The 27,554-nt window shown below is 38.0% G+C and overlaps 1 protein-coding gene across 1 annotated transcript; it reads right to left on the bottom strand.

Annotated features, from left to right (window-relative positions):
- Window positions 1–116: 116 nt before the first annotated feature.
- LOC143887710 (protein FRIGIDA-like) lies at window positions 117–27,159 on the bottom strand. The gene is made up of 3 exons (XM_077391860.1): window positions 26,219–27,159; window positions 1,387–1,562; window positions 117–1,276 (listed from the first exon to the last, which is right to left on the bottom strand). The coding sequence occupies exons 1-3, from the start codon at window positions 27,102–27,104 to the stop codon at window positions 524–526; spliced, it is 1,815 nt and encodes a 604-aa protein (XP_077247975.1). The 5' UTR covers window positions 27,105–27,159; the 3' UTR covers window positions 117–523.
- Window positions 27,160–27,554: the final 395 nt, after the last annotated feature.

Raw genomic sequence — 27,554 nt, 5'->3', positions numbered from 1 at the left:
GATCTTCTATTAGTTTGGTTCTAGCAATGCTAGACCAGTCCAGGGGAGGCCCACATCTCAACGGCTTAGATCACAACGAAAGTGCCAAATACAAAGACCGAAAACATTCATAGATGTAAGCAGAAGGTCTTTAAATAGTTCAAATATCAACAAAAGCACATTCTTTATGTCCATCCACAATCTCAAAATGCAGACGAGGCAATCAAACTGGTGTTTAGTTATGCACTGCCATTACCAAAAGCAAGGGATGCAAATATCATATCTCCCATACAGAAAAGGCTGAGTAAAATAATCTCTGTTAAAAGTATTTCAAAGACCTGCACAGTCGTCAACAGTCTGACTACTATGATTTGCAAATTACATGTAGTAGAAGGGGATTGTAATCCAGCTGCCTTTTGAAAGGCGTTGGGCTTCCAAATAATTTTGCTAATGATTCCATGTATATTTTGCATTATGGGTAGCCAGCAAAACTTGTTTCCCCGTACCAAAAACCCAAAATAGCTAAAGCACCCATAATAGTTCATTAGTAAGGTAGGCGATGATGGGCTTCACTTTGAGCAACAGTGTCAGCGAACTGATAAAGGTTGGATCCTCCTGTGCCCCCTTGTGTTTCTGATACCATAAAGCCTACTTGCATTGCTGAAGAAGATGGGAAACTTTGCCCACCACCCGTGATGTCATTCCCATGCCAACTGTTGTATGATCCCACCACCGTGTTGTTTGTTAATGGCTCCCCCACTTGTACACCATCTCCTCTGGTCGCCACTCCAGGAAATGAACCTCCTACACCACCATTTCCAACCCCCACACCACTTCCAGCTGATGTTGGCCCAGCAGCTCCGGCCGCACCAAGAAAATTAGTAGCAGGCAGCGGTCCTCTCTCAGGCTCAGCAATGGGTCCTCCTGCCAATGAGATGCCACTGAGAATGCCGCCATCCGACAACCCATCATGCAGCATCAAGCTCTTTTCCAGAGATATTCGAGAGTGCCTTTGTGTCGCAGTGGTAGGCCAGAGGTGACGTTTTTTTTTAAGACTTTTCAGTTTTTTCGATGACACAGCTTCTTCATCAGAAGCTTTTCTCTTTGAAACTGCTTCTGCCTTCTTAATCTCTGAAAGATCTTTCTTCAAAAGGGCAATTTTCTCATCAATATTCAAGCCCCAGCTTGAGCTGGAAAGCTGTCCACGATAATGCAGCTTTGCACGATCAAGCTGGTGGTCCTCCGCGCATCTGACAACTGATTTTAAAGCAGCTAGCTGCTTTTCTTTTGACTCTTTCTGTGCCATAACATCACAGTATAACACACAACATAAATAAAGGGTAAGCCCGATACACAAAATTTAGGATGACAGCAGAGACAAAGGAGAGAACTTGGCCTTGAGCATACCAATACCACACGCGAACCCTGTCCTTCTCTCCTCATTTTTTTCGTAGTTCTGTTGGTTTCTATTATAAAGGATGACAGCAGAGACAAAGGAGAGAACCTGGCCTTGAGCTCGAAAGCACAGGAAAGACTAACAGCCGCAACATGCATCCCATCATTCACCATCCCCTGAATAATATCTGTGACAAAAGACTGAAAAAATAAATAGGCATTCATGTAATGTTTATGCAATGATCATATACATGTAGAATAATCGTTTAGTGAGGATACCGCATACGAAAGAACACTATCGAAGCTCAATAACAATAAAAGACCACTGTCCCCCATTGATGCTCGAGCAATTAAAGAAAGAGAATGAATGTTTAGAATGAGATGCTCAAGCCAATGTTCTGAAAGTCGAATTTGATCATAGAACTGTAAGATCTGAACAGACCAAATCTGTTTCGAAAGTTTCTAGAGAATAATGAGAAAATTGATGATTGCTTAAAATTTTCCAACATGCGACCAAACCAACATACCCTAACATTTTGTATCAAAATTTAGTTAAATTAAAAAATTCCTTTATTTTTTTTCTAGACAGCAAATATAACTTCATAAAACCAAGAGAATGTTACAAAGAAGGCGGGGCAGAGACTGCCCCGCATATAACGAAGCCCTCCGACTCCTCCCTGGGTGAAAGAGTCCAGTCCAGTATTACATTAGTACTACGAAGAACATGAAAGGAACGAAAGTAATTAAAATTACATATCTGAAAATAACTCATCAATGATCCATTTAAAAAAAACACCCATCAATGATGCCGGGTAATCTTCAATAGCTCGGAAAGGACTTCTTAGACCAAGAAATGATGTTAGCTGAGTCAAGAGTGCTTTCGCCTCAGCTTCGTTGGAATCCTTTCAATTGGCATGGAAAAGGAGAGCATAGTCCCACCAAATGGTTCCTAAAAGCACCGCCTCAGTGGACCGGGGTTGCCAATAAAAGCCTCGTCGAAGTTGAACTTGGGTATAGGGTATTAGGAGGAAGAGGGGACCAAGTCTAACCACCTTTCTTTTTTTCCTTCCCGACTCCATCGTCCGCTGTTACAGGAACGAAAGGAATTAAAATTACATATCTGAAAATAACTCATCAATGAAGCCCCCCTAATCTTCTTTTTTTTTTTTTTGGCAAGCTGGGGTTAGGCAGGACCCCGACCAGATGTATTAACTAAAAAAGAGATAGGATACAAGGGGGCCCCAAGGGCAACACAAGCACAAGGCCAGACAAACAGAAGCAAAGGGACAAAACTGGCCACAGAGGGAAAAGACTACATTCTACAGTAACTGACTCCCAGGGCATCATTTTTAACAAGGTTCATCAGAATTTCAGAGACCTCTGCTGTGGTGGGAAGAATTTTGATTCCTTTCAAAGGGCAGTCATGTTTAGAGAGATAGTCCGCCGGTTGGTTTGCTTCTCTCCATTGGTGCGACACTTTCCACATTTCAAATGAAGTGAGAAGATCTTGCAGTAACTCTAGGGTGACTTTCTTCCTCCAAGGACAATTGCATTTTCCTGTGATGATTTGAAGAGCATTCATTGAGTCTGTTTCAATCCATAACTTTCTGATATCCATAGACCTTGCTAGCTTCACTCCTTCCAAGATGGCTTCAAGTTCGAGCTCCGAAATAGTTTCTGGGGCCTTATTCCAAGAAAACATTACCAGAATATTACTAGTACTGCCTCGGATGAGGCCACCAATACTACCCTGGTCATTTGCTAAAGAGTCATCAGAGTTTAGTTTAGCCATGTCCTCTGGAGGAGGATCCCATATGCAATGTCTTGACTACTTTTCTTTGCTAAAACAAGGGAGATCAAGGATATTTGAGATCCTTATGTTCTTTTCTGATGGGATATCTTGGAGCTTCAAGTACAGAATTCTGAATTTGATGATATCCAAAATATCTTTGAGAGTTTGCGGCTTATGGGTGGATTTTTCCTCGAATACGCGTCTGTTTCTCTCTTTCCACAGGTGATACACAGTAGCACTAAAAGCAATTCTGATGGCTCTGGCAATCTGGCCCTTGCCTTTGAAGGTGTTTCTCAGCCACTCTTCTTCTTTTTGGAGGCCACTATTTGGTTTTCTTCTATACCCAAACCTCGAGAGAATAAATCTCCAAACCCAACTGGAATAGGAACAAGCAAAGAAAAGATGCTGGTGAGTTTCTGGTTCAGATCTGCACAGGGAACAGGTTGAGTCTCTTTGAGAACCCAAGAAGAAAAGTCTGTCTTTTGTACTCAGTCTGGATTGAATAGCTTACCACACTACTGAGCAATGACGAGGAAGATGGCCAGGAAACCAAAGAGAAGAGTACCAAGGTACGAGCGGATTGCAGTTTCTGATTACTTCCCAGGCACTTTTGAAAGAAAATTTGCCATCAGTTGTGGGCTTCCAGATGGGATAACTTGGGAGCTCCTTTGTGAAGAGACAAGAATGAACAATCTGAGTGAGCTCTCCATATGGACAAGAGTTGAGGACTTCTTTCCAGTCGGGATCACTACGGATATCATGAACAGATATATTCCTTGGAATGTTTGATAGCATGGTGCCTATAGATGTTTGAGAATCCACTGGCCCATCAGGGTGCCATGGATCCGTCCATAAATTCAGGTCCCTTCCTTCACCCACCAGATAACATATTCGGACCTTGAATTCATCTCTGTTCTTAAAAATGCTTCTTGCACCCCAGGAAAGGGTATGAGGCATTGGAATTTGCCAAAAGTTTCTTCCTCTTAGGTATTTGGATCGGAACCAGATAGACCAGGGGTTGTTAGACTTCTCTAGAATGTGCCTAATATGCCTCCATTGAGCAGCTCAATTAATGTCAGGCGCCTTTCTGATTCCCATACCTCCTTCTTTTTTAGGGTAACAAAGAGTTTCCCAAGATATTGGGTGAAAACTCTTGTGATGAGAACCCGTCCAGATAAAGTCCCTGATAATCTTATCAATTGAATGGAGAATTGAAACAGGGAGGTTAAAAGCCGAACACCAATAGGTTTGGAAGGAAGATAGCACAGATTTTGCTAGCTCAATTCTTCCAGCTTTAGATAAGAATTTATTAGACCAACAAGCAATTCTTTTCTTCAATTTATCGAGAAGAGGAAGACAATCCTGTCTTTTAAGTCTGGAAGAGATCAAAGGAAGACCAAGGTATCTTATTGGAAGCGTTCCAGTTCTGAAGTTGAAGATGGAGATAATTCTGTTTATTGTGCCCATATTCGAACCGGAGAAAAAGATTTCACTTTTTGACTGATTTGGTTCTAGACCAGAACAGATTCTGAATCTTTCCATGCATCTGACGATCCCACCAGCAGCTTCAGGAGTAGGAGAATTGAAAAGCATCACATCATCTGCAAAAAATAGATGAGAAATGGTGATATTTCCCCTTTGAAAGGGAGAGGAAATTTTTTTTGTATTTTGAATGTTTGCCTCTAGAATACAAGATAGCATTTCCATCGAGATGCAGAAGAGGAGAGGGGAGAGCAGATCTCCCTGCCGAAGCCCATTAGAGTTTCTGAAATATCCCCTGGGAACACCATTTAATAAGACAGAAAAGGAGGGAGTGGTGATACATTGTTTAATCCAATTACACCATGTCTGGTTGAATCCCATTTTCTCCATAAATCGCAGAAGAGAGGAGTGCCTTACATTGCCGAAAGCCTTCCTCAAATCCATTTTAATGCACATGGCTGGTTTGTGACTCTGTCTGTGGAAATTGTGGCACAGGTCCTGGGTCAAGAGGATGTTGTCTTGAATTGAACGGCCTCGAATAAAAGCATATTGCAAGGGATTAATAAGCTTGTTCATGAACTCCTTTAGTCTCCCTGCCAAAATTTTGGAAATGATTTTGTATAAAAAATTACAAAGAGAAATAGGATGAAATTGATCTGGAGTCGAGGCTTTTTGGAATAAGGTAAATGAAGGTAGCGTTAACTTCAGATAGAAGGGTTTCTTTTTCGAAGAAATTTGCAATTGCCGCAAGAATATCTCCTTTGATAAGATACCAAAAGGCATGGAAGAGGTCACCTGTGAACCCATCAGGACCAGGAGCTTTATTACCATCTTGGGACCATATTGTCAATAGATGAGGGAGGACTTCTTAGACCAAGAAATGATGTTAGCTGAGTCAACCTTCCATAATAAGATTACCATCCAGATCTTTCCGTTAACACCTAAATTTAAAAATACTCATATATAGAAATAATTTAATTTCAAATTTACCAAAAATTTAACAAAAGAAATCCTTTCTTTCTTCTATTGTTTTGGAATGGTAAATCCTCTCTCTCTCTCTCTCTCTCTCTCTCTCTCTCTCTCTCTCTCTCTCTCTCTCTCTCATTTTAGAAAATATCTGCTCTCTCTCTCTCTCTCTCCAAAAATCTATAGAAATCAAAACAAAGGGAATCTTTTCCCTTGATTAATGCACCATCCCCATCATCTCTCTTCCTTGCCCTCGCTACAAAAAGACCAAAAAGCTTTTTTCTCAAGACATTCACATCATCTTCCAAAGGGGGAAAAAAGCTCTCTTTTCACAACATTTTGTTTTTCTCCCATCTTCTACAAGAAGAAAAAAGGCTCTTCCAATAAAAAAGAAAAAGAACAAAGGCTCTATATCCAATATACTCACTCTATCTTCTAATTTTTACAAGACATTTCTACTACACTTTTTTTTTTTTTTGAATGGTTATTTCTACTACAGTTTTCTCTACACAAATACAAAAGTAGTATTCATACTCCATTTCTTTTCAAAGCATTGATCTTCATCTCTTAGTCTTGCACATCGGGGCAACGACGTCGCACCACCGCATCCGTCCGATCTTCACACAGGGCCTACATTGCTCACCCTCACCCACTTCTCCTCTGTTTGCGCCAAGGATCTGCACGATTGGCTTCTCTCCCTTTTTTTTTTTTGTGAAAAATACATGATTGGCTGGCTTCTCTTTATCCTCAAAATTCCATCTATTCCATACATTCTAAATAGACAAAGCAACCGCGAATGGTGTTGGGTGCCAAACGATACGATCTTTTCCCCCCAAGATGATGGCAGCACCATTCTTCCATTAAGGCTGAGAAAAGACCAAGTCAAAAACCAAAGAATACCAAAAAGAACAAAAGCCAACACCACACCTTCCTTGCAACAAGAGAAAAATGATTATTTTCCACAAACTTGCAAAGCACATCCATTCACCATTTGTCAACTCTTTCTCTTTAGGATATTGAGAGCATTGAATTTTTTTTTTGATAACGTTCCAACAAGAACTTTGGATTTTTGAGGGATCATGGGACCACCACACTTTTTAGTTAACCGAATAGAAAGATAGGTGCTTGCCCTTGGTGAAACTCAGACAAAGGGACCATGAAGATACCTTCATGATTCGGGGTCTATATCATCCTATCCTTGGGAAGGAAGACACAAACACCACTTCAATATGACCAAGAAGAGAGGCCAACGACTTAAAATTCCTCATCTTTCAAATTCCGTTGAAGAATCCCGCCTCTCATAACAATCTATAACATGGAGACCCTACTCACATACTATCCTAAATGACCTGGACAGCCATGGTAAACTAGAACACTATCAAACCATAACCTCCTAAAATTTAATCGCCTCTCCCCTCTCCATAAAAACCTACATTACATGTCAACTTTTACACCACAAACTGACCGTCATACCCTTGAGTCTTTACTGCTACCTAACTATCTCCCCTCTCACCTACAAATCTTTCCCCATATTTCCCTATAATAATTGTTCTCCAAAGGGTGTACCACTCCTCCCCAACCTTCATAGCCATTTCTAAAGAAGCAGGCTATTCCAAAACTGGATATTCCCAATCCCTAGACCACCTTCCTGTAACGACCCGATTTCCATGACCGGATCGCTACAAGCAAACACCTGCCAAAATACCCATAAAATTTATTTTTTTTGTTTAACCATATATGAAAATTAAATAGCCATCGCTCTTATTCCATTTCCAAAATGTCTCCTTACAATAACTTTAACTTAAAACCAATTTACTCAATTAAGTAAAGTCTCGAACTAGCCAATTTAAAATAAATTCAAAGGGGTTGACGAAAGGTATCGTCTTCCATAATTATTTGCTCCCATCATCCTACGCTCCTAGACGTCCTCGTGCGCAAACGCACGCTCATTAGAATTCTCTAGTCCTGGGGAGAAAATAAGGTCAGGAGAATGATAGAAACTGAACCAGTATAAGAATTCAATTTAAAATATATCAAGATCCATATATTATAGATAAGACAATTGTAATTTTCCAAAATAATGGTTTACCAAAATCTTCTGTAACTGAATAGAAAAATCATTTAGGATGAACAAATGTAATAATGACTGAAAGAGAATCATTTAATAAAAATAGGAGCAATAATAAATCTACCACATTCTTATCATATCAATTTCATTTAAACCCAGGGCACTCCAGCTCCCACTAGCTTGTTGCCCTTGCCGACACGGTCGACTCCGCGTGGACTTATTACGATAGATCATACCGCCTAGGGACTCTTGGTCTCCGTAGGATTCCGACATCAACTGGGAGTTGCGCGGTTCTCCCAAGTTGTATACCTTTTATTTACGGGGATAACTCAATGGTTTCCCATCACCCTTTTCCCATTTCCTCTTTGAATATTTCTTATGTTTCCATCCGACTTCCAAGTTATTTCATATGAAAAAAACAATTTAAACTGATAATCATTTATTAGAAATCAGATTCATTTCCAACATGTAATAATACAAAAGACAAAATTTCATTCCTCATAGAATAGTTTAGAAAACATAAAGATTTAGATACCCTCACCATTCTTGTTGTATAAATTGAAAGCCATACGAGCAAAGTTTAGCTATCACCTGCATTATCAAAAATGTTTTATTGAACCTGTGAGGTGGATGCTCTGGAACGGCCTTGAAATAAGAGGGCGGTTTGACAGACCTGGCATAAATTTAGATGCTAAGATACCCATCTAAATGTTATAGCATACATTAGAGGAGGATTGACAGTCAGAATCGTCTAACCTCCTACTCCTAATAGCCCTTTTTCTTAAATTAAAATTTATAAGATACATATATACCCGAACGAGAATTGCACACTTGTTTTCTTTTATTTATGAATTGAAATTTATTTTACTTCATATGTACTGGTTACACAGAATATTTTTCATAAATCTTAGTGTTTGGAGTTAAACATTTTGATGATGTGCGTTCTGATGAAAACAAATCTTGATATTTCATAACACATTATATATATATATATATATATATATATATATATATATATATATGTATGTATAGAACTGACATAACATAGAAAAAAAAAATCATTTGATCTAGGTGTGAAATCATTTATGAGAAAATTTTAAACAAAGTCATTAAACCCATTTTAATGAATACAACTGTTGATACTTTCGTGGCCGAACACAGAAAAGTCGTTTTATCAATTTATATATTTATATATATATATATATATGTAAATACACGGTACTGTTGAAATATAGCACATATATGTATTTAACAAGGAAGCTCTTTATTTAGCTTATGCTCATAATACTGTTTAGAAGAGGTTCACATAACAAAGATCATTTTATCTACTATACATATCTTTGAACTATTTGAACAAAATAATATATATATGAAAAGTTGTTCTTATGTACTTTAGGTACCTATATCTGTTGGAAATTATAAGTCTAGTTATATATAGAATTCTAGCATTTATTCTATATACAAATATTGTTTGGTAATAGAAGAATCATTTTATTTGACATATAACATAGGACTGTTGGATAAAACACATGTAATAAAATTACTCTGCTTAAATTTGTTCCTAGATTAGTAGTAATAAAAAAAATCATTTTTATTTAATTTATGTAACCTGTTCTTGAAATCAAACTGTCGAAATTCATTTAAAAGGCCTCCTTTAAAAATTTATTTTAACCATTTATCTGTTGAGGAAATTTTTTTTATCAATTTCTCTTTTTATAAATTAACTAATAATACCCACTCCCTTAACATTCCTTCAAATACAATGCTGATCATTCACAGAGGACATATTTATCCATTGAAATTCTATTAAGTTAATATAAGGTCGTCAACTGATGACACTTATTCTCAAAGAGGATTCTATGGAATATATGTATAGTGGTCATCAACTGATGACACATATAATGAAAGGAATTTCTATTGAATTAATAGGATACAAATCCAAAGAAATCTCATTTCATTACAGGGTGGCCATCAATTTTAATGATAAATCACCATAGTTGGAATGAAACAGGAATGAAAGGACACTTACTTGTGATGCTACAAGCTTGAAGATGACTAGGGTTCTTCTCCTTCCCCTTTTTCTCTTCTCCCTTCTCTTTTTTTTTTAAACTTGATCTTCCCTCTCTATTCTCACGTTTTTTTCTTTGGGCAAGAATGGGAGGAGTGCACCACTTGTCTTTTAATACTATTTTACTTTCCTTATTTTAAGATTGGAATTTATGGTGAGTGGTAAGAGGCTATGGTAGATTGCCATCAATCCAATCCCTTGACTTTATCTACAAGGCATAGTAGCTATCTTTAAGGGGTTTTAAAATTCAAACGAAAATAAAATAAAGGAAAGAAACGACCAAAAGAGGAAAAAGATGTGCACAATGAGTTGTGTGGACAATTCTTTCCTCATGGGGAATCGTGTAATTGCTCATAAATTTGGAATCTTCCTATTTTATCTTTCATTTACTCATTTTTCATAGTTAGTAGATATCCCTAATTATGTCTTACTATATCTAGATTTTTAGATCATATCTAAATAAATCAAGGAGTATAATTTATTTTTAGAATTAGAATAATTTGGAGGTGGGCCACTCTCTATTTAAGAGTATGCACGTTTTTCCCCAAGCAAGGAAAAACGTGGCCCTCTTCCCACACATTAAACTTTCGGTTTTTTTCATATTTTAAGTGACATTTTTCATGGAATTTATTCCCTTACAACAAGCCTTGATAACCTTTCAATAGCCGTTGATCTAAAGGGGCAATGGATCTAAGATAATCAAGGGGAGAGAGCGATTAAATTTTTAAGATTAAGGGTTGATCCACGATGGATCTTCGATCCCTACCCTTGAAATTTAGATCTACCGATCCAAAGGCCTAAATCTTAGGGTGATAAAAAAAAAATTAATCACAGTCATTACACTTCCACTCTAGGCCCGCACACAATATCCCACTTCAAACATTCCCCCCCCCCCCCTCTCTTTCCCTTCCCATCCCAAAAAAGGTCACATTGGAGCTTTTTAATGCATAAGCAACTGGCATCGAAAATTTGAAAAGGGGCGAAGTAGTGAGGCTGATCAAGGTCTCCTCTATAGGCGTGGCCCCCCTTCCTCCACAACTAACAAGAAATCCTTTTTCAATGACCCAGCCTCCTCTCAATACACTCTATAATTGAGTTCCATAATGACTTAGAGGGGACACCAAATCCGAGAGGGAGACTAAGATAGGCAAAAGGGAGATTATCCACCTTGCAACCAAAAAGTTTGCAAGATCAATCACTCTAAACTTCTAATTTAACACCCGCCTAGAAACTTTGCCTCTGTTTATCTTCAATCCTAATACCTCCTCAAACCACCTTCGAAAACATCTCAAACCGCACAATTGCTCCAATGAATTTGCTACAGAAGATGATAGTATCATATGCAAATTGAAGGTGGGAGACAATCAACCCACTAATGGTCTCAAAACCTTCAATCATACCAATCTCCTCGGGTTTAGAAATGACTAAATGAGAGCCACCAAGGTAATAAGAAGGGAAACTGTGTAGAACAGGCTTTGTGATCGCATAGTGAACCGTGTAGTGTTGGATCATTACGTCATAAACTTCAACATTGGAATTTGAGAGGGAGGTGTGCCAGCCTTGAAGGTTCCCATAATTTGTTGGGGAAGACTCGAGCTTCTCACATGGTATTCCTATCCCTAGGCTTTATCCACCTCTAATGGAATATGTAAGCTTTTTTTTTAATGACTAATGCAATAGGTCAGTTATGAGGGCTATATGTCCCCTCTTCACTATTTATAGAGAAAATAGATTTTCTCAAGGGTTGTCTTGCAATCCATGGATCATTGGATCATAAACTTCAACATTGGAATTTCAGTGGGTAGTGTGCTAGCCTTGAAGCTTCCCATAATTCGCTCGGGAAGCCTCAAGCTTCTAACCTAGAGTGTATCCACCTCTAATGTAATATGTAAGTTATGAGGTCTATAGATCCCCTATCCCCTATTTACAGAGAAGCCTTTGGGGTTTAGAATAAGAGGTGGGGTTGCTGAATTTAGAGACTCAACTTAAGAGACTTTTCAAAGCAAGGATAATCATAATTATTAATCTAGCTAATCAAAGATTGTGTATATCAAGGTCCGTTTACTTTTACTTTGGGGTCGAACAAAATAAACTAATTGCAATACGCAATCTAAGGAACTGAATCATATGTGAATGAGGAGTCCCACTCTAGTAATCAAGAACCATCTCAATCATCCCACATGAGTCATATAAGTGAGTTGTCTCAACTCCCGACTCATGCCTAATTGTGATACTTTATTGGTTTATACAATATGAGACAATCAGTTCTCTGAATGGCTAATGATATCCTCAACATCAAATACGTCGGTGTTCCCAAAGGACACAATCTCTATTCAGAGCATGGGATAGAGCTTTTTTCTAAGGTGGTAGTAGGATGTAATGACTGTGATTAACTTCTTTTTTTTGATAACCCTAAGATTTAGGCCTTTGGATCGGTAGATCTAAATTTCAAGGGTGGGGATCGATGATCCATCGTTGATCAACCCTTAATCTTAAAAATTTAATCGCTCTCTCCCCTTGATTATCTTAGATCCATTGCTCTTTTGGATCAATGGCTATTGAAAGGTTATCAAGGCTTGTTGTAAAGAAATAAATTCCATGAAAAATGTCACTTAAAATATGAAAAAAAACCGAAAGTTTAATGTGTGGGAAGAGGGCCACGTTTTTCCTTGCTTGGGAAAATGTGCATACTCTTAAATAGAGAGTGGGCCACCTCCAAATTATTCTAATTCTAAAAATAAATTATATTCTTTGACTTTTTGATATGATCTAAAAATGTAGGTATAGTAAGATATAATTAGGAATATCTACTAACCATGAAAAATGAGTGAATGAGAGATAAAATAGAAAGATTCCAAATTTTATGGGCAATTACACAATTCCCCATGAGGAAAGAATTGTGCACACAACTCATTGTGCACATCTTTCCCTCTTTAGGTCTTTCCTTTCCTTTCTCTTATTTTCGTTTGAAATTTAAACCTCTTAAAGATAGCTACTATGCCTTGTAGATAAAATCAAGGGGTTGGATTGATGGCAATTTACCATAGCCTCTTACCACTCACCATAAATTCCAATCTTAAAATAAGGAAAGTAAAATAGTATTAAAAGACAAGTGGTGCACTCCTCCCATTCTTGCCCAAAGAAAAAAACGTGAGAATAGAGAGAGAGAAGGGAGAAGAGAAAAATGGGAAGGAGAAGAACCCTAGTCATCTTCAAGCTTGTAGCATCACAAGTAAGTGTCCTTTCATTCCTGTTTCATTCCAACTATGGTGATTTATCATTAAAATTGATGGCCACCATGTAATGAAATGAGATTTCTTTGGATTTCCTATTAATTCAATAGAATTCCTTTCATAATATGTGTCATCAGTTGATGACCACCATATGTATATATTCCATAGAATCGTCTTTGAAAATAAGTGTCATCAGTTGACGACCTTATATTAACTTACTAGAATTTCCATGGATAAATATGTCCTCTATGAATGATCAGCATTGTATTTGAAGGAATGTTAAGGGAGTGGGTATTATTAGTTAATTTATAAAAAGAGAAATTGATAAAAAAAATTTCCTCAACAGATAAATGGTTAAAATAAATTTTTAAAGGAGGCCTTTTAAATGAATTTCGACAGTTTGATTTCAAGAACAGGTTACATAAATTAAATAAAAATGATTTTTTTATTACTACTAATCTAGGAACAAATTTAAGTAGAGTGATTTTATTACATGTGTTTTATCCAACAGTCCTATGTTATATGTCAAATAAAATGATTCTTCTATTCCCTAACAATATTTGTATATAGAATAAATGCTAGAATTTTATATATAACTAGACTTTAAATTTCCTACAGATATAGGTACCTAAAGTACATAAGAACAACTTTTCATATATATATATATTATTTTGTTCAAATAGTTCAAAGATATGTATAGTAGATAAAATGATCTTTGTTATGTGAACCTCTACTAAACAATATTATGAGCATAAGATAAATAAAGAGCTTCCTTGTTAAATACATATATGTGATATATTTCAACAGTACCGTGTATTTACATATATATATATATATATATATATATATATATATATATATATATATAAATATATAAATTGATAAAACGACTTTTCTGTGTTCGGCCACGAAAGTATCAACAGTTGTATTCATTAAAATGGGTTTAATGACTTTCTTTAAAGTTTCTCATAAAAGATTTCACACCTAGATCAAATGATATTTTTCTATGTTATGTCATATATATATATATATATATATATATATATATATATATATATATATATATATACGATGTGTTATGAAATATCAAGATTTATTTTCATCAGAACGCACATCATCAAAATGATTTTTAACTCCAAACACTAAGATTTATGAAAATATTCTGTGTAACCAGTACATATGAAGTAAAATAAATTTCAATTCATAAATAAAAGAAAACAAGTGTGCTATTCTCGTTCAGGTATATATGTATCTTATAAATTTTAATTTAAGAAAAAAAGGGGCTATTAGGAGAAGGAGGTTAGACGATTCTGACTGTCAATTCTCCTCTAATGTATGCTATAACATTTAGATGGGTATCTTAGCATCTAAATTTATGTCAGGTCTGTCAAACCGCCCTCTTATCTCAAGGCCATTCCAGAGCATCCATCTCACAGGTTCAATAAAACATTTTCGATAAGGCAGGTGATAGCTAAACTTTGCTCGTATGGCTTTCAATTATGCAACAAGAATGGTGAAGTATCTAAATCTTTTTGTTTTCTAAACTATTCTATGAGGAAATGAAATTTTGTCTCTTGTATTACATGTTGGAAATGAATCTGATTTCTAATAAGGAATTATCAGTTTAATTGTTTTTATTACACGAAATAACTTGGAAGTCGTATGGAAACATAAGAAATATCCAAAGAGGAAATGGGAAAGGGTGATGGAAAACCATTGAGTTATCCCCGTAAACAAAGGTAAACAACTTGGGGGAAACGCGCACCTCCTAGTTGATGTCGGAATCCTACGGAGACCAAGAGTCCCTAGGCAGTATGATCTATCGTAATAAGTCCACGCAGAGTCGACCGTGTCGGCAAGGGCAACAAGCTAGTGGGAGCTGGAGTGCCCTAGGTTTAAATGAAATTGATATGATAAGAATGTGGTAGATTTATAATTGTTCATAATGATTATCTAACTACTCTCTTTCAGTTATTAGTACATTTGATCATCTTAAATGATTTTTCTATTCAGTTGCAAAAGATTTTGGTGAACCATTATTTTGAAAAGTTTCAATTGTCTTATCTATAATATGGATCTTGATGTGTTGTTTTAAATTGAATTCTTATACTGGTTCAGTTTCTATCATTCTGCTGACCTTATTTTCTCCCCAGGATTAGAGAATTCTAATGAGGGTGCATTTGCGCACGAGAACGTCTAGGAGGGTAGGATGATGGGAGCAAATAATTAAGGAAGACAATACCCTTCGTCAAACCCTTTGAATTTATTTTAAATTGGCTAGTTCAAGACTTTACTTAATTGAGTAAAGTGGTTTTAAGTTAAAGTTATTGTAAGGAGACATTTTGGAAATGGAATAAGAGCGATGGCTATTTAATTTTCATGGTTGGTTAACCAAAAAAAATATATATATATATTTATGGGTATTTTAGCAGGTTTTGCTTGTAGCGATCCGGTCATGGAAATCGGGTCGTTACATAGGAAGTCTGAAGCAGAGTTGCCAGAAGCCTATGGGAAGTGGGAAGCACGTTTCCCGAGAACGCGTTTTTGAAACTGGAAACTGCACGCTTCCCAATGTGGTGAAGCACATTTCTAAAACGTGGGACTTGCGCTTCCCACTTCCCGTGAAATGCGTTTCCATGTTTGGGGAAGCGTGTTTCAGGTCACTGAGGATCCGCATTTCCCATTTCATTCCTCTTCCTTTTGGCTCTTCTTAGTTCTCTAATAATATAGGAAATTGTGTGAGTACAGGGAACTGGGTATTTACATGTAAGGTCATTTAAGTATTTACATACAAATAGAAGAATACCCCCCATTTGGATTTATTAAAAATAGTTACAATACCCAATTCTAAAAGGGTTAAAAGTCGACTTTCCAGTTCTAGTACAAAATCCGACCCTTTTCGGTCATTTTGGGACGGGTCAAAATCTTAACTTCCAAACGATGAGGTAATTTGCCAATTTTAAAAATTCATAAATTCTTTTTTTTGAATGATAGCCAAAAATTTCATTAAAAAGAGACCAAGATTGTCAAAGTACAAATAAAAATTCATAAATTCTATATTATCCAAACATTATTAAATCCCAAAATTCCGGTAAAAAAATCTCATAATTTGGTCTCTAAAATTTTTTCGTCTAGTCAGGCACCAGTCAACACAGACATTTCAGCTGATAGTGATTTTCCTTTAAATAAATGTTGGATCTTTACAACTTGGATGTTATGATGGATTGGGTTGTAGAGGATGACCCCATTGTCTTAACAAAAAATTATTTACGTTGGCAAAATGTTGAAGATCTTGCTAGAGTAGATGCTGCGGAAGACGTAGATGACGCCAATCCTGGAGATGTTCCTAAAGATGTTGGTGATGATGACGAGGGGTATTGCTCCATTGAATATGATGATTCTGCTTATGCTTATGACCGCCCTTAGAAGGATTTAGGAGATAACTAAATAAGTACATTTAAAAGTAGAACAATGAAATATGAGATAATAAAGGGTGACCCAGTGCACGAGGCTCCCACCATTGCGGGGTCTGGGGATGAAATATGAGATGTGATTTATAATTTATTTTGATGGATTACAATAAATTTAATGTTTTAAGTAATAAAAAGTTGTTTTTAAATATTTGGTTCATATAATTATTTCTTATGATTTTTAGTAATTTTGATTTTTTGGATATTTAAAAAAATTAACCATTAAAAAAAATTATCTAACAATTCATGCTTCCCACTTTTCCATGAGCCTTCGCTTCCCGCTTCGCTCTCGCTTTCGCTTCCCGCACTGGCAAGTGGCAACTATGGTATGAAGCATGGGAATTTTTTAATGAAACAAAGAAAAAGCAAAGGGCAATTAACAGAGGGGCATATTTTAACAGTTGACACCGGATTGGTAACAAATGGGACAACGGGAAATAAGTACATTATGGAAACTTTTGAGTATATTTGCATGATAAGACCTAATGCATGGCACATATATCAAATGTTTGGCAGCTGCATTGGTGGCAAATGACAATATATACCTATTTTAGACTGGCAAATGGTTGTATGTGAGAAATATTTCCCGTTCATTTGAACAGGAAAGGGGTCATACGTGCACAGATGTTTTTCCCCTTCCCACCCCCTCTGTAAAATTGAACCTTTAACTCTCCTTGAAAATAAAGTGAACCTAATTATTGCGCTACAATCCCATTTTGTGTGTTTTTTTTTTTAATTGTGATAAATTTATTAAAAGAGCAAAGAGAAAAAAAAATCTTCAACCGAGATGGTCAAGGATTCAAAATTGTGTATTTTTTAAACACTAGAATACTTCTGTCCGGTGACATGTCTACTAATTAATAAACCATAAAAAATACTCACACACAATCAGAAACTTAAAAAATGCATAGAATCATTAGTTTACAAACACGGGATCTTATAAGCATTACAGAAATTAATCAATTGTTATTTATTTATGTTTTTGAAATGAATCAATTGTTAAAAAAATTTAAGCTACTAGAATTACACTTATACTGTACTAAAAGTTTAAGAAGCTAGTAGTACCACCCCTCAAATTAGGCACTTCCGCCAGTCTAAAACTAATTTTCTAAAAAGAATATGCACTCATTTTCTTCTGTTTAGTTGCAACAACCAGAGAGAGACAAGATGCTAGAATATATCAAGTAGAGCCTCTAGGTTTCGTTAAAGACAATTTCAGAGGTTACTCAGAATTTGGCTATGATATAATGAAGAAGAGGAAGAATGACAAGAAGGAACCATTGAAGATAGAGTATCAAAATAACAAGGTGGGCCCCATTTTAAAACAAAGCTACTTGCAGTGGGAGAAGTTTCATAACGCTAAATAGATCATGGATGTAATTCAAGGTATGTAAGATACTAAGAAGATCAGATATTCAAGGTATAGAGGCATTAAAAATAGGTGGAATCAGTTTATTGAGACCTTAAAAACAGATGGAATTCAATGTATGAGATTTCCAAAAACACTTTTAAACTTCTCTCTAATGGATGAAAGGTTTGGTGAAATTTGGCACAGCACTTCCCACCATTGCAAAGATAAAATAAGGGGAATTCCTGAAGCCCTAGAAGTATAAAACCAAATATTGAGCTCAAATACATACAACTCAACTCAACTCAACTAAGCCTTTTGTCCCAAACTAGTTGGGGTAGGCTAATGAATCCTTTAGAAAACTTTCATGAAGAAGGTGAAAGTATCTACCCGGTTCAAATTGAATAAGTCTAATCCTGACACTAGTTGGATTCGTCTACATGGATCATTTGCTTCCATTCTCTCCTATCCAAGGTCATGTTCTTTGTTATGTTCCTAGCCCTCAAGTCTTTCCTCACTGTTTCTACCCAAGTTGTTTTCGGTCTGCCCCCACCTCTTTTTACTCCATCAACTTGGCACATACATAAGCCTGAAAAACCCAGCTCAAATACATAATCTTGAAAAACCATTTCAATCCCTGGATATAAGTTGCAGAATGAATGCAGAACTCTAACAAGGGTTTTCCCTTGAACCCTAGAACAAATAAAATTCAATCCATGCAGATGAAGAAAATAGAAGAGTTATAAACTGCAGAGGCCCAAAAAAATAAAATATTAATTAAAAAACAACACAAATTCAATGAGATAAACACAAAATGTAAACATCTAGACTTGCAATATAACTACCTTCTCTAGCCAAAATAAATCCATTAGATTGCATAGGAGATAAACCTAACCTGGCTAACATGATCAGAATGCATGATCTGATTTAGTATATCATTAGTGAGAGGTAGATTAAGCGATTGGTACCACCTTGGAGATGGATGGGAGCTCTCAGGTGGTGTGATGAGAATCTCCACGACACTTGTATTGCCCAAGAACACAACCACGAAGAACCACATTTGGCTGGCCGAAGCGCTATCGCACACCAAATAACCTCAACTCCGTAGGGAAGCTGGATTTTTTGAAAAGGGGACTGAATGTAGAACGAGATGGTCAGCGCGAGAGGAGAGCTTCCTTCTCTCCTTCCTTTTTTTCCTTACCTTCTCTTCCCTCTTCTTCATCCTTTACCTTCTTTCTCTTCTCCCATGTTCTATGCTTCGTGTGAGAAAATCAAGGGTCTTCTAGTCATTTTAGAAAGCACCATTTAGATACATAATAGAAAAGATGATTGGGGTACTTAATTTTAGGGTTGGCAATAACAGCACCCAAAAATATATCGCATAGGAAGTGATGTCACTTGCACATCATATCCTTGCCATTGCAGTGCCCAACGAAATCAGGTAGAAGATCCATCGTACTCGATCCTTGCTAAAATCAATACATATATAGTAAGTGATATGCAATGAAGTGTTCTCAAAATTCAGATGAAAAGAATGTGATGCTGGAAGAAAGACCTCAGACATGATGGCGGATTTGGACCCGATTAATGTTGTACTCGTGTTTTGCTTGAGAGACCTTGGTCTTTCGCTTATCGAGTCTTCCCTTATCTGTGTCTTTTAAATCTTGGATTGTTTTTGTTGGCGTAGTACATATATGGGCTATTTTGCTTTTGTGTTTTTATGATGTAATGCGGAGGGACTACTGGTCCCAAAGTTCTGTATATTTGTTATTATCAATAGATATGTCAACTTTCAAAAAAAAATAAAAAGAATGTGATGCTGCCTCATGCATCTACGACTTGATATCTGGGTAGCATAAGTCATTGAAATCACAGATACGATTCAAGTTTAACACTCCATAGAAGAATAAGAAGAGGAACATAATTTTTTTTTTAAATAACAAGAACTTTATTGCAATAATGAAGTCACGGCACAGAAAAGGCAAACTGAACTACTAGGGACCAGATGTCCCATGTGTAAGAAAAAGAAAATGATACAACTGGCACCAAGAAAAAAAAATATCTCAAAATCCCAAAGCACAAAATCAACAGACCAAGACTTTGGGTAATTGAGCAGACACTAGACTGGTATGGAGCTGCCAATAACTATATTCTCCCAATCCACCCCCTTATTTTTCCATTTGGTCCCCTAGTTCATTTCATGATCTCAACTTGTGATGAACTTCCGAATAGAGTTTGAAGCGCAAGTCAAGAATTTCAGCAATGACACCTGCTACTCTTCATGCTTCCGCCTCATTAGCATCGCACTCACCCGCATGTCCGGCAAAAGCCACTAATAAATATCGATCCGAATCTCGAAAAACGTCACCTACACTCGTTCAACTTACAACCGTGTTCATGCTTCCGCCTCATTAGCATCGCACTCACCCGCATGTCCGGCAAAAGCCACCAATAAATATCGATCCGAATCTCGAAAAACGTCACCTACACTCGTTCAACTTACAACCGTGTGGGGAGCCGAAGGTTTGTTGGCCAATTGCTAAAACGGGCGGATCCGGAGCTTTTCTGCAGAATTTTGCCCCTATATTAGTAAGGGCAACACCCGGCTTGCCTTTACAACAACTCAACTCAACACAACAAAGCCTTTGTCCCAAGCTAGTTGGGGTCAGCTAAATGAATCCTTTAGAAAAAAAATCATGAAGAAGGTAAAAGGGATCTACGCGGCTCTAATCCTGGTTCTAGTTAGGTTCTTCTACGTGGATCATTTTCTTCCATTCTATCCTATCCAAGGTTATGTTCTCTATTATGTTCCTAGCTATCAAGTCTTTCCTCACTGTTTCTACCCATGTTATTTTCGGTCTACTCCTACCTCTTTTTACTCCCTCAATTTGGCACGAGTCACCTCTTCTCACCGGAGCATCCAAAGGCCTACGTTGGATATGTCCAAACCATCTTAAGCGGTGCTCTCATCTTCTCCTCGATTGGAGCCACCCCCACGTTTTTACGAATGTCTTCATTTTTAATTCCATCTAACCTTGTGTGGCCGCACATCCATCTAAGCATTCGCATCTACGCTACACTCATCTTATGCACATGCTGCTTTTTGGTGGCCAAACATTCTGAGCCGTACAGCATGACTGGCCACTTCAACCAACCTGCTCTTATTCTATGGTTAACATCCTCTTCAATCTCTCCTTCCTTATGTAGAATTGAACCAAGATATCGAAATATATCCCTCTTAGGTACCTCCTGTCCACTCATATTTACATTGTCCTCGTCCCGCCTCCTTACATTACTAAAGTTGCATTCCATATATTCTGTCTTAGTCCTACTCAGTCTAAAACCTTTATATTCCAAAGTAGTTCTCCATAACTCTAATTTAGCATTTACTCCTGCTATGGTTTCGTCGATTAATACTATATCATCTGCAAATAACATACACCACGGCACCTCATCCTGGATACCCTCCGTAAGCTCATCCATAACTAGCGTAAAAATATAAGGGCTTATAGCTGATCCTTGGTGCAGTCCTATTGTAATTGAAAACTCACTAGACGTGCTATCCGTGGTTCTAACACTAGTTATTGCTCCATCGTACATATCCTTAATCACATCAACATATTTAGTAGGCACTTTTTTTCTTTCAAGGACCCACCACATAACACTCCTGGGAAGCCTATCATATGCTTTCTCTAAATCAATGAAAACCATATGAAGGTCCTTTTTATTTTCTCTAAATCTCTCCATTAACCGCCTAATCAAGAAGATAGCCTCCATAGTCGATCGTCCGGCATGGAACCAAATTGATTCTCTGACACCTTAGTCTCTTTTCTAGTCTATGCTCATTTACCCTCTCCCAAAGCTTCATGGTGTGACTCATTAGCTTAATTCCCCGATAATTGGTGCAACTCTGAATATCCCCTTTATTCTTATAAATAGGTATTAATGTACTCTTCCTCCACTCATCAGGCATTATCTTAGTCTTCAAAATATTGTTAAATAATCTAGTTAACCAAACTAAACCCACATCACCCAAGCATCTCCAAGTCTCAATAGGAATATCGTCAGGCCCCCTAGCGTTACCTAATTTCATACTTTTCATAGCTACTCTTACCTCTGATGTTCAGATTCTACGAACAAACCTCCAATTTGTATCATCAAAAGCGTTATCAAGTTCTCCCAAATTTGCTACAGGTTCTCCATTAAACAACTTATCAAAATTTAATTCCATCCAGCCACATTGTGTGTGTAAATGCGGCTGTTTCTCTCATAAATTTGCCAAATAACATGCATGGGACGATTTCCCAAAGGATTTTTCCGACACTTCCAAAAGGACTACATCCCCAATTGAGAAAGATATTCATAATTGAGCACCGAAACACCAATAAACTCCAAAGCCCTTAGGACAGGCACATCAAAGGCGGCATGAAAACGGATAATGGACCATTAGATGATCTAATGACTTTTCATCCTACTTGCATAAGATGCCATCTCCTTTGGAGAGAAGGCAATCACTCGTGGTGGTGCTATGGACTTCCAAAGCCTTGCAGAAGGATATTTCCTCCCAAATCAAACAAGCTATGACACAAAGATTGAATGAAAAAGTAGCTTGGGTGCATAGTAACCAAATTCTTTTGACAAGTTCAAGGAAAGAAAGGTAAGACTTACTAAGGAGCCCTATTAAGGATGGGAGGCTATCAATGTCACTATCTTTAAGGTTTTTTCCAAGTCTATTCACCCGTCTAAAGACCACCCACCCTCCTCCCCATCCCACGCTAAACCTAACTCAGGATTCATATAGGGACCTAGGACCACATACCACATATTGACCACCAATAGTGAGGTTGATATTTATAATCATTCAAAAAAAAATTGGTGACGTCGATTTCTTGGAACGCGCTGAGGTGGATAAGATGGGCTTTGAGGCAAGGGGACCCCCTTTCCCCTTTTCTCTTTATGATTATGGCGGAGATGTTTAATAAAATGCTAGATAAGGGTAAAGATCTGAGTTTGATCGAAGGATTGAGGCTTAGCGAAGAGGGGCCACAAATTTCTCATCTTCAGTTTGCCGATGACACTTTAGTGTTTAGTGTTCCTTCTATAGAAAAGATTTTGAAGCTCAAAGCGATTTTAAGGTGTTATGAGATTTTCTAAGGTCAGAGATCAAATTTCTCCAAATCCAAGATTCTTAGGATTCATGTGGCCCAATCTGAGTTCGAAGGGTTGGCTAGTCTTTTGAGTTGCAGTGTTGGCGTTTTCCCTACTACCTATTTGGGTCTTCGGTTGGGGCGTGGCAAATCAAAAAAAAAACAATGAGACCCTATTGTTGATAGAGTAGAGAGAAGGCTCGACACGTGGAAGCATAATTTGGTATCCTTGGGTGGGAGAATTACACTTATTAAGGCGGTCTTGGCTAATATTCCGATTTATTAATTGTCCGTATTTAAATGTCCGATTACCATTGTGAAACATATCGAGTATATTCAAAGAAGATTTCTTTGGGGGGGCGCGAATGATAAAAGGAAAATGGCATTAGTGAAATGGAAGGAAGTTTGCAAACCTTTGAAGTTGGGAGGCTTGGGAATTAGAAGGCTTAAGGAGGTAAACATGGCCCTCCTTAGTAACTGGCTTTGGAGATTTGGGGAGGAAAGTCTTTATTTGTGGGTCCACTTAATTGGAGATAAGTGAGTAGGTCATGGAAATTGGATATCTGACGAAAAATTCAAGAAAAGGGGGGTGACAATGTGGAGAGATATCTTAAAACTGAGGTTTAAGTTTAACAATGGGATTCGCTTCAGGGTTTACTCAGGGGAAAGAGTTAGGTTCGGGCATAACAAGTGGTGTGGTGAGACTTCTTTTAAAAACATGTTTGCTGATCTTTTCTTGATTGCGATTAACATGGAGGCATGGGTTTCGGATTATATGTTGCTTGGGGAAAATGGTATTTCTTGGAATTTTAATTTTCGCAGAAAGTTTTTTGATAGAGAGTTAGAGAGTATAACTCAACTCCTAGAGATGCTAGAGTCGCAATACATAAGCCATTCGGGGACGGACAAAAGGGTTTGGATTTGGTGCATTTCAGGGGAGTTTAATGTCAAGTCATTCTACCTTCAGGTCACTTCCTGCACGGGATCTCTTCAGTCAGCCAAAGTTTGGAGCATTCCTGGTCCTCCCAGGGTGTGTGCTTTTGGTTGGACGGCGATCCTCGATAAGATTCTAATAGCAGAACATCTTAGAAGTCGGAATATGTTCATAGTGGATCACTGTGCATTGTGCATAGAGGCCGGGGAGTCGGTGGACCACCTCCTCTTACATTGCAAATTTGCGCGTTCCGTTTGGAGTAGGATCCTTCAGAGGTTTGGATTGGATTTGATTTCCCATGCCAAGTTGGTGGACTTAGCCAACTGTTGGGATTTCTCCCCTTGGCGTAAGAAAGGTAAGATATTATTGAGGTTATCTCTATTGGCTGCGATTTGGTCTATCTGGAAGGAGAGAAATGCTAGAGTTTTTAAAGGTGTGAAGAAAAGCCCTCTCTTCGTATCCACCATGGTTGTCGCTTTATCTATCTCGTGGGCAGCTCTCCCCGAATTTAGATTCATCTCGGCTTATGATCTTCAGTTTGGTTGGAGAGAGGTGTGTTCTAGTAGTGAACGTGAAGATTCTGGCGGCCCATAATGGAGCCCTCCTCCTCTGAGGTGCCTAAAGCTTAACTTTGACGGCTATAGCTTAAGCAACCCCGGTCCGTCTGGGATTGATGGCCTTCTTAGAGACGAGCTGGGGAATACAGTTTGGGCTTTCTCTGGCCCGATAGGAGTGGCATATTCAAATGAGGCAGAGATCAGAGCAGCCTTACAGAGTATCAGATTCGTTGAGTCCATTGATTTAGCAAAGGTGACTGTGGAGGGTGATTCTCTTAATGTCATTCGGTGGTTGAAAGGTAATATACCCACCCCTTGGAGATTTGCCAGGTGGATCGACGAGATTAGAGATCGGTTGGGAGATTTGGAAGTAGTCTTTCACCATGTCAAGAGATTCACCAACGCTGGGGCAGACAAGCTTGATAGAGTTGGAGTGGGAAAATAAGAGCATCAGCTATTTGATTTTTTGTCTCCCTAATGGATGTGTTTGTAGTGTTGTTTGTAGTGTTGCTTTTCTGATCTTCTTTGTATCTTGCCATCTTGGTTGACCTTCTCGGTCGGCTTGGCCTTGTATATTGTTCCTCTTCTTTTATTCATAATATATTACAATTCAAAAAAAAAATGTATATTCATTTTGGTGAGATTGCAAGTAATATAACCGTAAGTTATTTATAAACAGTCGAGATCTATTTTTTATTGGTATTTATAAATACCCGAACATAGTCCTTAATCACAATTTCCTTTTTATAAATACCACCTAAAGTTATAACAAACCATATAAAGTTTGATGGAAAACAAACTCTTGTGATGATTATCGGTTGAGAACCCGTGAACAAAAAGAGGGGGAAGCTGGAGACAAGAGAGATGTGATGAGGAGTCTCCTCAGCCCAACCTCTATAAGAGTCCCCTCCACGTCCCAACTTGCACACGACTTCAAGCCTTCCATCCCCTTGCAGTCCAAGGCAAGTAGAGCATATGAAAGCCGGTCCCCATCACTGTTGGTCGTGAAGCAAGGAGAAACCAGAGAGGAGAGACATTTGCGAGCTTCTATTGATGATCATGATCTCTGGTTGACGCTCGCGCACAAAGGAACCGACACCCATGGACTCTAGTAAGCGCTTTACGACCATTAGTTTCAAAATGAATAGAATCTAATGAATACGTGTAATCTTCGAAGTTTAAACACCCAAGATCCGTGATCATGCTCCTATCGAAATGAGCACTTACAATATCAACATTCAGCACTGCAAACTACTCCGAGCAGAGTTATCAAAATCTGATCCCAATTTAAACCCTATAAATCAAGCCAAGTCCAAACACAAATTTGCATTTGTAATTCAATTAAATATAGCAAAATATAAATTACAAATTCATTTGAAATAGATGGCATGGAGTTTTACTATTTTTAATGTTTAAATAAGGAAATGAAGGGAGATAAGTTGGAATTACTTCATCAAAAGATAAACTGAAATGAAGTTGGAGGTTAAATTCTAAAAACATATTATGTTTTGATGCCCGAATACTCACAATGCTCTACAGTCGACAAGGAATCCTATCATTCAGTCTGAATTCAATTTGCTCAATCTTATTTCTCGAAAATTATGATTATTTCTGGACCTTTTATTCGGTTTTCTAGAAGGGGGAAAAAGAAGAAGAGAGAATCCAACACTCTACAAATTAAATTCAGAGTTTGCCCTACTACAACAATTTAAGATGAAGTTATATAAATAAGAATTCAAAAGCAGGAAAGCAGATTATTTAATTAGGGATTTGTTAAACCTTGAACCCTGTCGACAAGGACAGGGGAAAGGCGAAGGACGTCGGCCTTCTTGCGTAATTTGGAATTCTTCCGTAATACAGCCAAGCAAATGAGCTGGTAGAGATGGTCGTTGGCAAAGTCGGACGGAATCCCGAAGGAGGCTAGAAAAAGCAGCAAGCCTAGGGCATCCGAAGGTCTGGCATTGGGAATGCCACCTTCTTCATGGAGGAGGCGGGTGCGCCAAGCAATGGCAGCCGTCTCAGCCTCTGCCTTGACAAAAGGGTCGATGATGTCTTGGGCTTGGGAGGAGGAGAAGCCTGGTCTGGCCGCCGCCGCATAGAGGAAGAATTCGAGGATGAGTAAGCAGGGTGTGCCGATAGGAGCACAAGTAGGTGTTGTTGTTGTTGTTTGGAGATAAAAGGCAGCAATGCAATCCAAGACAAGCCTTGGTGGGTTGGGAGCCCCTGTCAGCGCCTTAGAAACCTCGTCACGGAGCTTGTCGGTGTCGGGGGTGTGGTGAAGATGGGTGGCCACGTATTGGTGCAGGCTCCCGCTATTCATGGTGTCGCAGATTCTTTCGATCTCAGAAACGTCGGGTGAGTCGAGCTTCTCAATGGAATTCTGGAGAGAGCAGAGATGGTGCTCCAACGCGTTCCATTGTTTGGTGAAAATGGAGAGAGCAGAGGAGAGGCCATTCAACTCGCCTACACATGATTTAACAAGAGAAGAAGAAGAAGAAGATGAAGGAGCCTCCACTTGTTCTGCTTCTTCTTCTTCTTCATTTTGCGAAGGTGAAAATGGCTCTAATTTCACACTTATACAACACATTTGCTCTGCATTTTGCCAAGGTGAAACTGGGACTTGCTCTGCTTTCACACGAGCCATCATCATCGATGTAGAAGACATGCCCACGCTCCCTCACTACAGAGCCTAATGCAGAGGGAGCAAAACCCTAAGTAGATCGATACAAAGACCGGACGAGGGAATTAAAAAAACTAGAAGAACACCTGGCCGCATCACATGCGTTGATTTAGGGTAAAGCGATGGACACAGATTTCACTTGATTTTATAATGGGACCAACTCACCTTGTCTTCTTTTGCTTTCCTAAAGAAAGTATTAAACCCCCACCCCCACCTAGAGTTGTTAATAAAAGACGGGGTATTATCATTAACAACTCTAACATTACTTTCTAATTCCATACTCATGAGAAATTCGAGCCTCCACCATCTCTTTCACAGTAACACTATTCAACAGAAAGATGAGGAAGAAAAAAGATGGATGGGGCGCAATCCTAGTATTGAATTCAAATCTACTTGCCTCGACTTTGAGATTATGGGATTAATCTCAACTTAAAA

Source organism: Tasmannia lanceolata, unplaced genomic scaffold (genome assembly GCF_043159265.1).
Source record: "Tasmannia lanceolata isolate RefF3 unplaced genomic scaffold, GAP_Taslan_0.1 ptg000012l, whole genome shotgun sequence".
NCBI lineage: Eukaryota > Viridiplantae > Streptophyta > Magnoliopsida > Canellales > Winteraceae > Tasmannia > Tasmannia lanceolata.
This window is presented reverse-complemented; position numbering and strand designations above follow the sequence as displayed.